An 11,280-nucleotide genomic window follows, 5' to 3' on the forward strand; every position below is an offset into this window, starting at 1 on the left:
GAGAGTGATCCACCTAAAAGAGAGTGACATTGGTTCGGCGAGAAAAATGGCGGGGCGGCGGTGAACTGGAGGCGGATACTAATGGTTTTTTTTTAATTTATTTCTCTCTATGTTCCTGGCTTGGAGAGGAAGAGAAAATGGGAGGATGAAAGAGGCGTTGGCGAGGAGGAAAAAGATGGGAGGTGGTCTAGAGATACATCAAGGAGGGAGGGGAGGCTTCACGTTGGGCAATTCGGGAGTGTCTCCGCTGCGGCATCACGTGCCCTGTGTGCCACAAGACAACGAGGAAGGACGAAGGGAGACTCGTTCTCCTTCCAAAAAGGTAACCATGTTAGGGAGGAGTGGGCCAAACGAAGTTGGGCCACTGGGAGGAAAGCTGGCTGGACCAGGAAGGAAGAAGGCCAGGGAGAGGGGCCTAGATAGAGAGGCTTACAATTTTCTTTTCTTTTAAGTTTAAAAAACTATTTTGAAACCCTATTTGAAAACAAAACTAGAACAAAACAAATATTATATTGAATTTGAAAACATTGAAATAATTTTATTTGTTTGATAGTTTTGGAGTTGGGCCATAATCCATACCGATCCCCAAAATACGCTTAGTACCACCTGTGTTCCATTCCCTAAAAATAAGAAAAAAATACCGTGTTCCAAAATACAGTAGATGATTTTGTTCGAAAATTTGTATGCATCCTCCTTTTGCAACTTGCAACCCTCCCGTTCCAATTCCTTCAACTAAAATACTATTTCTACATATAGAATTTGCTTAGGCACTCTTGCCTTTACCCTTCTCAGTCCTCGACCATCCCGCTCCTTCGTCAACCCCTCGCTGCCGCCGCCACCGCCGCCGCCGTCGCTGCACAATTGCCAGCTCCCGTTCCTGCACGGTATACCCTCTGATCACTCGTACTGTGCTATTACTACTTGCTTTGGCTGTTCTCTTGCGTTCTTCGACTTTCTTGGAGAGATCTGAGCTCGGCGACGGGAGTGGTTAGAATGCCCTGTTCCTTGATTCGGCCTAGGGTTAGCAAATCCCGGACGGCGATGTTAGGATTTGGGTTCCAGGTGGATTTTGTGCTTCTGACATGCTGAAAATGATGGCGAAGGTTTTGAATATTGTTTCATCTTTCAGTTTCTCGCTGATGTGCTTGTTTATATGTGATATTGTTCTAATACCTTAGGTATATCCCTAAAAAACCTTAAGTATAGCAAATCATGTCGGAGGACTGTACTAAATCATAACAAAACAGTACAGGTTTATCCAGTTGTTGCTTCAGTTGTTGTTCACATGTTGTACTGGTAGCAAATTAGCTATAACATGGTAGTTCGTTCAATAGAGCTTTAATATTTGATTTCAGGAAGAAAGATTTGTAAGTGTGTATGCATTTAGGGCTTGAAGCTCGGATGGCGTGGTGTGCTTCTTGATTGTTGCTTTTGTGGTACCTTTCAATTTAATAATTTGCTTTTCTTAAGGATATGTTTATCATTAGACTTAGACAAGTATCAAACACTTGTCCTGCACAAACAAATCACAGAAGAAATATGAGATCCTTTTATCTGGAGTTGTCTTGTTAAGTGTAGTTAACTATATTCTAGTTTCCTATTGTTCATACTGTTTTTCCCTTTGGTGTTCTAAGGAAGTTGGTGGGCTAGCTAATTACCTACCAGTTCTCTGTATTGCAAACCAGAACAACTGGTACACTTGCTGGTGACAAGATGAAACTGTACATGCATCTTTGACTGTTCTTCTAGCTGCTAAAGCATGACCATTAGATACAAAATATTATTACAAAGTTGTTGATAACGACCAATCAGAATTCATGGATGAAATATGGAAACCTGAGCTCTGAATCTCACTGTTGTGATTTTGTATCCGGCCGGTGCTTGTTCGTTGGATACCATACTTCGAGAAATTTGAACTTATGTTTTGACGCAAATATTTTAAAATGTTAAGTTTTATGTACTCCCTTATGTTTTGACGCAAATACCATACTTTGTACTAAATCCGAGTCAATTAAAAGGGATCGGAGGGAGTAGTAGTTATTGTTTAATCTTCATTGTAAAAGGAAAGCTGAATGGAAAGGAAACCAATTCATTTCTTACTGAATTTTTGAAAATCTTATGCAGAGTTTTCTGTTGATTCCATTGGCCATCAGAATGCATGAAAAATAATTGGATGCTTTACTTTCGAGTTTAATAATTTGTTTAATCATCACATGGGATTTCTATCATATAAATAATCAAGTCATCATATGTTTATACTTAGGGCATTTTCTATATCTGCACACATGTAGAAATGCTTTTTGACTCGAAGCATGCATATGTGTTTATATTCATTGTATACCGTGTTTGGCTTTGTTCTAAAATTTGTTTCCCTCTCACTTGAGAGAAGGCCAAGCACTTAATAGCTGTTTGCAACTTCATGCTTGTGGTTTTGCTCAGCATTTGTTCTCTAATTAAATCTGTGGGGAAGGTTCGCTGGTTGGAGGCAGAGTTCGATATCGGCAAACCGACAGTCATATATGCCTGGCCATTGAGTTTTGTGATTTGGCTAAAATAACTAATGAAGGTTACAAAGGGGCTGTTTGGTTTCCATAAATTGCCAAGCCAAATTTTGGTAGTAGCCACACTTGTGGCGAGCCATACTTTGTGGCAAAACTGATCCGTTTGGTTGGTGAGTAAAGTTTGGCATAAAAACAGTGGCAGCCGTTCGGTTTGCTACTACAAATGTTTGGCAAAAACCTGTGGTAGCTGTTTGGATTGTCACCAAAGATATACAGAAAGCAGCTCAAATCATATATTGGTAAGATTTACACACAATTAAGCATCAAGCCATGTACGTACACACAAAGGAAGAAAGCAATGGTAGCAGATTAAAAAAAGCATGGCAGAACATGCATCTCCTGGATCGAACAAGACCTAAAAGAATCGATTGCAAGGCATGAGAAAAGGAATCCTTTCTCCTGCCGCACAAACTGGCCCCGAATCTGCTTTCGTTTCCGCTGCCCTGCTTTCGTTTCCGCTGTTACTCTTCTTGCACTCCTCTCTGCTTCAGATCTGTATATGAGTGGGAACGAGATGTCAGCCAAATGGTGGAGGTTAGTAGAAGAGGTGGGAGAAGGGGCGGTGGCGAGGGCAACCTGTTCTGAGATGGGTGAGGTGGCCGCGGCGAGATCAACCACATCGGGAAGGAGAGCCACCATGGAGTGAAAGAGTGGGCAGGGGAATTTCGCGGAATAGGTGATGATGAAGGTGCTCTGGGCGTAGTAAACTAGTAATATCGCGGCAGCTCGGCTAATTTTGGCGGAGTTGGCGGCCACATGCCGGCGTGGCGGGCAAAAGCAACGCCAAAGTTTTCTGGTAAAAAAATGTGGCCGGAGGCCGGCAAGGCTATGGCGAGCCAATCTTTCTTAATGAACCAAACACTTGCCAAATGACCTTTTGCGAGCCAAATTTTGGCTTGGCAATCTGTGGCTGGGAACCAAACAGCCCCTAAATGCACACATTGGATAGGGTTAGAGCTGACATATTTTGTCTAACTCAAAAAATGCATTTAGTAACCGAATTGTTTCTTATTCCCATCAGCTCTTAGATTTCAGTTCTTAACGAGCTAGTGTATTCCGTTTAATCTAACCTTTTGTATTCAATAATCAAAGTTTCGTATTTTCTTCCCTATCCAGAATTTTCACCATGCCCTATGTTACTCTTTAAGGTGTTACCATAATTATCCTCGAGAAGATGATGCATAACCATTTCATTTCGTTTCAAAAACATTTCATTTCATTTCAAAAAAATGGGGAAAGTGTTGATGTATACACTCTAGTTACGCAAGAAAATAATTAGAAAGTCAGTAAAACGGAGTTTTTTTATAGATAAATTAAATATAAAAGTAAGATTGTGTAATAAATAAAAAGCTATTCGTACACCTCAGTAAAAACTGATGATCTCATTGAACAGGCCAGATTCGACAATTGGACGAAAAGCTGCAAGCTGCCATAGATGACTCAGTCCAGATCCAGCTAGTTCAAGGTAAGTCTGTGGCTGGTGATTGAATCAGATTTGCTTAGACTTGACGTAGAAAAATTAGATGCAGGGCTGACATCGAAAGTCTTGATGTCATAGTAGAATTTGTTATGATTTGCTTGCATGAAATATAATGTTTTCGCTGTTTACAAATGCATTGACTCTAATTATCCGCGAAACAGATCTTGTGGGACATCACTGATCTCTTGCGGGCATACTTCTGTTTAAGAACTTTGTTAATACTGGCGTATGGTCTAAAGTGTCAGTATTTCATTGGTCCTGTTAGTAGTTCAACTTGTATCTTGTTCTTTGTGGAATGGAAGATCACTGAAAGAAAAAGGAAAGATCCATATATGTATGTCTTTGAAACCATATCATGTTATAATGTACCAAGTCTGTTGAAACTACTTGCAATGTTTTATTTTCATCTACTTTGGGTTGTTGACTGTAAGAGCACACACACATTTGGTTACAATAAAAAACAATTGGAGCATAGCAACCAACCTGTAATTGCTCAGAACATAAGAACAAGCTAATCTCATTCACTTGGTTTTTCTATGTCAGACTTTCAATCAAACTGGTAGCCAAGAACAAAAAGGTTAGTAGCAAATATTGATATGTAATAAACTTTTGATATGTCCAATACTGAAGATTAAGAATTACGGCGTGCAAATAATGTGTTTTTTATTCTCCATGTTTGTTTTTTTGTTGGCATTCTCAATGTGTGTTTTTGAAGGGCAGCCTTTGCGCAGTGGTAAAGCTGAGGTCACGGATTCAAGTTGTGGAAACAGCCTCTTGCAAAAATTGCAAGGAAAGGCTGCGTACAATGACCCAATGTGGTCCAACCCTTCCCCGGACCCTGCGCAAAGCGGGAGCTTCATGCACCGGGCTGCCCTTTTTATTCTACTTAGAGCAGCTAATCTCTATGGCTGGACATGGTCATTCTTCTTGGCAAGGGCTATTTTTTTCCCTAATCAACAATTTAAGCTATTGCGCTGTTTGAGAGATCACTTATCTTCATGCATTGTAGTCTTCTTTACAATTAGTTTTGACATTATTTTTATATTCCATGCAGGCATATGCTTTGAAGCCTTCTTTCTCTCGTGGTATTTTCTAAATCAGCCGTATTTAGTGATTTCATCAGATGCTAGCTCATTTCCATGTTTTAACCATATTATATGCTTGCATCAGTTGCAGATAGACATACGATCTTAATGGGGCATGACCATATCGCTCATATAAAGGTAACATGGTCTGTTCCAAGTAATATTTGCCAGTATAATCACTGGATTCTGACATTACTTGCTGTTCTTCATTTTCTGGTATAGAAGCTCATGGCGGATGATTCACTTGGTGGTATGTTCTCTACTGCATTTCTCTAAAAGCCTGTTATTTTTCAAGCATAATTCTTGATGTCAAATGGGAAGAGTGTGCGTGTTTTTGTGTTTTCTCTTTTGTGGTATTGAATCCACATTTCCGCTGTTTATGCAAGTTTCTGTTTTTGTGTAGATAATCCTCAGCCTCAAGGTACTGATTTATGACATTTGCTTTTTTAATTTGGATCTACCTCTACAGTTTCTCCATGCACTTTGTTTGATATGCTCTTATAAATATATTTTCTTGCAACTATCAGCACAAGTATATGATATCTTAATGTGACCAATTATCACTTGCCATCTAATAGTACTTATGGTATATTCTTCATATGTATATACCTTATGTCTTCCTTACGTGTTCCCTTTCTGTAAAATAGACAGGAAAAGTTGTCAGGAACCTGGTTGCAATGAAATTGTCAACGGAAGGGGAGCGTACTGCATTAGTCACACTGGAGCGTATTCGTCACAACAGCATAGTTACGTCCAGAGTGCACATAAGAGCTCAGATTTATATATGTCCCCTGTTAAAGGTAACCAGTGTACCGAACCTGGTGCCAGTACAGTAACATGCACTGAGCAAGATATACGTATCAAGTATGAAGGGGGTGATCGAGACAAACTTAAGGATAGCTCTGGTAACACCCAGGGCGATACTGGAGTAGCAATCATCCATGGAACTGACGTACTTTGCAATCACGAGAACTGCACAAAGCAGGCCCAGGGTAACGCATTATACTGTAAGTTACACAGTGGTGGTAGTAAGGGTTGCTTGGTACGGGGCTGTATGAAAGCTGCACATGGTGGCACACCTTTATGCATTGGCCATGGAGGAGGGAAGCGGTGCATTGTTGCTGGATGCCCAAATGCAGCATGTGGCCAAGGCCGTAGTGAGCATTGTGTGAGGCATGGTGGTGGCAAGAGATGCAAATTTGAAGGGTGTGCGAAGGGTGCACAAGGGAACACAGACTTCTGCATCAGGCATGGTGGGGGAAGGCGGTGCAAATCTGAAGGATGTACAAAGAGTGCACAAGGACGGACAGATTTCTGTATCAAGCACGGCGGGGGCAGTCGGTGCAAGTTCCAAGGATGCAATACAAGTGCAAAATGGGGGACAGATTCCTGCTCGGTGCACCGGAAGAGGTTGCCTGGCGAGGATAATGCTACCCCTGAAGCTTTGCCACTCCCATCTGGAAAACGTCGTTCGGCCAAGAAACCCAAAAAGGCAGTAAAGCAATCAGGAGTCTCCCAGGGGACTGTCACTTCTACTGTATCTACAGCTGGAAGCAGCACACAAGCAAAGGGTGTTCATGTGGCTACCATGCCTTCAAACCGTGAATTGTCACACAAGATTGTAATGGCAGCGGCCATGGGTCCTACTCAAGTATTACCACTCTCCATGAAACCACCAACACAGTCTGGAAGAGTGGTTTCAGCAGAGGATGCAGCAAAAAGCAGTGCGACGCTGAATCTTTAAAAGAGACGGTGCGGGTGTATGTGAAGGCTTGCAATGCTGTCAATCTCTGATTCTTGATTTGGACCGGGAGATCTCAAAGCCATAGGTGTCCATAGTTACAAGTCGTCACTGTCAGCTGACACCGCTTTCTGTTTTGTCTCTTTTCAGTCTAACCTGTCATTATCTTTGTATTCTGTAATGTTGTGTGGTGCTTCGTAGAATGGAAACTGCTGACTATGTGAAGCTGTGGACGATTAGCAAGGAATTTGCATCCTTTATGTGTGCGAGAGACACTGAATGGGCAGAACGTGGCAGGTGCTGCTTGTGATACTAGTGCGTCTGTCGTGCAAACTGGAAAACGTTTAGAAGATAACAATTTGGTTATTTGAGATTCTGAGTACTGGTATTCGAAAATTCTGTATGTTACCCGTTTTCTTTTCCTCTGAGATAAGTTTATGGTTCAGTTTGCATTGTTGAATTGTTCTTGACTTCTTTCTGTTCCAGTGTCGCCAACTTGGTTGATCTGATCGTTGATCTGATCCGAACACTAGCTTGTTGTCTGATTACAGTAGACTAGAATGTCCCAAGTCAACCCATCCGGGTTTGATGCACATCCTCGCCAGATTAAGAAAGAGAAGTTCGTTCTTGTAAGAGCATCTTCAGCACAGAAGTAGAAAAACGACTTCTAATCCGACTTCAAAAGAAATATTTCGACTGCCACGAGCAGATAGACATGTCCATCTATCGATGTTTGCTTGCTTACCATATCAAGTCCCCACTGAGTGAAAAGCCAAGCCAATTCCGCCGCGGCTGCGTGAGGTTTCATAGCGAATCTTTGACACGCCACGCAGGTAAGCACAATGTCTTTAGCATCCTGTACGGCGGTGAGCCAGTAGAAACCATCTCTAAAGGCTTTAGCCGCGATGGCGCGAGCCCGCAAATTCCTTCGTGTATGTTCTTCGGGATGATTTTCCCCTTCCTCGGGCGTGACGTGTCGTTGGAGGACATCCCATATGCTTCGCTTGTATAGTTTCCCTTCGATTACTTGAAAAGCCTTGAAAAGCCTTGGAATGTCGACCGATTCGTCGAGCTTCAACTTGGTTCTCTCGAAGTTCTTTGTTCGTCAGATATGTTAAATATGGTTGCATCCAAGGTACCATGGTTTTTTCTGATACGCAATGGGGGTTTTGAAGCTGACGCATCCCCCGGGCATACCTTCGGGTCATCCTCATCCGACGGCTTCTTGATTTTAGCGAGGGTGTTGGCTTCTTTGTTGCTTGCTCGAGCGATATGAGAGGCCTCACACCCATCAAAGGTTGCCTCCAATGCGTTGTACATGTCGCGATAAGCCGTCATGTTATCGTAGATGGCGTCGCATCTATTCATTACTTGTTGTACGATGAGGTTTGAGTCTCCGAAGATTTTGAGGCGAGTTGCACCGCAAGCCTTGGCCATACACATACCGTGCAATAGGGCCTCGTACTCAGCTTCATTATTGGATGCGTTTGGAAGCTCATCCTTAACACATACTTCATTTTATCTCCTTGTGGTGATACAAGTACCACACGAGCTCCTACTCCTTGTACCCTTTTGGACCCGTTGAAGTACATGGTCCAAGCACTCAACAAATATGGAGGAACTGTGTTTTGGAGTTCCATCCACTCTGCTGTGAAATTGGGTAGTACGTGGAACTTAATAGCTTTTTTTCATACGTGATGTCTCGAGGGAAAGTTTGATTCGAGAGACACACCCCATTGCTTCCGGATTATTCAAGATGTCTGACATGGGAGCTTCATTCACCACTACGATCGGGTACTCCGAAATGTAGTGGTGCAACTTACGAGCTGTCATGAAGACACTATATGCTAGCTTCTGGTAGTGTGAATATCGTTGGTTGGACGGGGAAAGTACCTCGCTAAGGTAATATACAGGACGCTAGACTTCATGAGTTTTGCATTCCTCAGATCTTTCGACAACGAGAATGGTACTGACCACCTGATTAGTAGCAGCGATGTACTACAATAGCGGCTCATTTTCCCTGGGTGCTACCGAAACAAGTGGCGTAGATAACACACGCTTGAGATCCTCAAAAGTTTTTTCTGCCTCTTCGTTCCACTTGACCTTTTCTGATTGCTTCATCAATGCATAGAATGGCAACACTCTTTCTCCTAGTGGAGCGACGAGTCAACTGAGCGCTGCAGCGCCCCCGGCAAGCTGGTGTATATCTTTGCGGTTTACTAGTTTCTTCATCTTCAAGATTGATTGGATTTTCTTTGGGTTGGCCTCTATTCTCCTTACTGAAACTAACTATTCGAGGAGTTGCCCTGCATGGACAATAAAGGAACACTTGGTCGGGTTGAGTTTGATGCGATATATGTCGATGTTGTTGAATGTTTCGCATAAGTCATCGATGAGAATTGCTTCAATCTTCATCGTAATCACCACGTCGTCGATGTAGACTTGTACGTTTCTGCCGATCTTATCTGCGCGACAGTTTTGCATCATCCTCTGATATGTGGAACCCGCATTTTTAAACCGAAGGGCATTGTCTGATAGCATTAAACCTCATAGGGTGTCATAAAGACTGCTTTATCTTGGTCCTCAACCTATAATCTGATCTGGTTGTAACCAGAATAAGAATCCAAGAGAAAAGAGAGGTTCGCAGCCATCCGTATCGATAATTTGGTCAATTCGCGAGAGAGGGAAGTGATCCTATGGGCAATGTTTGTTGAGTGCGGTGAAGTCAACACACATGCGAAGGAAATCTGTATTTTTCTTAGGCACCAACACTGGGTTGGCCACCCACATTGATTGTTGAAGTTTTCTGATGAAGTTAGCTTCCTCGAGTCGTTGAAGCTCTTTTGGTATGGCTTTACGCACCAACGAAGTGATTGTCTGACCAGTTTTGCACCCGGAAATATATTGAGTGCGTGCTCGGCGAGTTCTCTAGGAACACCTGGCGTATCTTCTGGATACCGGGCAAAACCAGCGTCACGGAGGATCTCAACGAGCGCGCTTTCCTATGCGACCTCAAGATTGGCCGCCACGAAGGTAGTTATCTTCGAGTCGCTGGGGTGGATTTGCACCTCTCGTGTATCCTTGGTGGAGTCAAACACTTGATCTGGTAGAGACTTCCTTACCTTGGGTGTCACGTTATTTTCAGTGGAATCCTTGACCTGTGCGTATTCTGATTGCATGCCAAAGGAGTGGGATATTTTGTTGAATTCGGTTGTAGGCGTTGGATTGGGCAAAACTTCCCTTGAAAGCAATGAATCTGTTGGGTCCTGGTAGCTTGATTACGGGATAGGTATGTGTTGGAGGAATCACTGTGGTTCCAAATGATACCTAAGAACGGAGGAATCACTGTGGTTCCAAATGATGAAAATGAACTTGTTGCTCAGCGTATTTTTACTGGTTATAGAACGCGCATTGATTTTATAAAGTTGAATAAAGCTACTCGTAAAGATCATTATCCTTTGCCCTTTATTGATCAAATGTTAGAAAGATTATCTAAACATTCACATTTTTACTATCTTGATGGTTATTCTGGTTTTTCTCAAATTCCCGTGCACAAAGATGATCAAGAAAAGACTACTTTTACTTGTACTTTTTCCTATAGAAGAATGCCATTTGGTTTATGTAATGCTCCTGCTACTTTTCAAAGATGCATGAATGCTATATTTGCTGATTATATTGAAAAAATTATGGAAGTATTTATGGATGATTTTTCTGTGTATAGTACCTCTTTCGATAATTGCCTATTCAATTTTAACAAAGTTCTGCAGCGGTGTGATGACCAAGACGTAGTCCTTAATTGGGAGAAGTGTCATTTTATGGTTACAGAAGGCGTAGTCCTTGGTCATCGAGTATCAGGAAGAGGCATTGAAGTGGACCGCGCAAAGATAGAAGCCATAGAGAAGCTGCCATATCCACGGGATATTAAAGGTATAAGAAGTTTTCTTGGGCATGTTGGGTTTTATAGAAGATTCATTAAGAACTTTTCTAAAATATGAAAGCCCCTTACTAATCTTTTGTAAAAGGATGTTCTGTTTTCCTTTAATGATGATTGTGTGGAGTTTTTTAATGTTTTAAATAATGCTTTAATTAGTGCTTTTATAATTCAACCACCTGATTAAAATTTACCTTTTAAGATTATGTGTGATGCAAGTGAGGCTGCAAGTGAGACTACCTGCGGTAGTCCTGTATGGTGCCGCACATGCCCACCTATTTAAGTTGGCCTATGTCAGAATCCCTTTAAACACCATCAATTAGTAGCGGCAGCCGCACATGCCCGCACAGGCCCGCGTATGGCCGTGTTGCTGGGAGAAGCACGCATCATGCTACGCATTGCTGGCTAGCTCGTTTGCGAAAAACAGTCAGCTCTCCTTTAGCAACAGGTAGCCAGCTCCCATACAGTAAACAAAAGATCAA

General features: G+C 42.2%; 1 protein-coding gene across 13 annotated transcripts; it reads left to right on the plus strand.

Annotated features, from left to right (window-relative positions):
• The first annotated feature begins 768 nt into the window (after positions 1-768).
• LOC124692270 lies at positions 769-7,243 on the plus strand. 13 transcript variants are annotated; one of them, XM_047225601.1, is made up of 9 exons: positions 769-884; positions 3,955-4,026; positions 4,585-4,618; positions 4,762-4,971; positions 5,096-5,126; positions 5,212-5,264; positions 5,349-5,376; positions 5,530-5,547; positions 5,774-7,243. In XM_047225601.1, exons 4-9 carry the CDS (start codon positions 4,855-4,857, stop codon positions 6,868-6,870), a joined length of 1,344 nt encoding a protein of 447 aa, XP_047081557.1. In that variant the 5' UTR covers positions 769-884; positions 3,955-4,026; positions 4,585-4,618; positions 4,762-4,854; the 3' UTR covers positions 6,871-7,243. The 13 variants fall into 13 exon arrangements, with proteins under 13 accessions (XP_047081557.1, XP_047081561.1, XP_047081563.1 ...); XM_047225602.1 differs by having other exon boundaries at positions 782-884; positions 3,960-4,026; XM_047225605.1 differs by lacking the exon at positions 4,762-4,971 and having other exon boundaries at positions 770-884.
• The last annotated feature ends 4,037 nt before the right edge of the window (positions 7,244-11,280 follow it).

The sequence above is a fragment of the Lolium rigidum genome, chromosome 2, assembly GCF_022539505.1.
Source record: "Lolium rigidum isolate FL_2022 chromosome 2, APGP_CSIRO_Lrig_0.1, whole genome shotgun sequence".
NCBI lineage: Eukaryota > Viridiplantae > Streptophyta > Magnoliopsida > Poales > Poaceae > Lolium > Lolium rigidum.

Bases quoted from the DNA above. Each gene is read 5' to 3' on its own strand.
- LOC124692270 (XM_047225595.1), top strand. From the start codon at position 4,696: ATGTGTTTTTTATTCTCCATGTTTGTTTTTTTGTTGGCATTCTCAATG. The intron at 4,972-5,095 runs GCAAGGGCTATT...TATTCCATGCAG, and splicing joins GGACATGGTCATTCTTCTTG to GCATATGCTTTGAAGCCTTC. The intron at 5,265-5,348 runs GTAACATGGTCT...TTTCTGGTATAG, and splicing joins ACCATATCGCTCATATAAAG to AAGCTCATGGCGGATGATTC.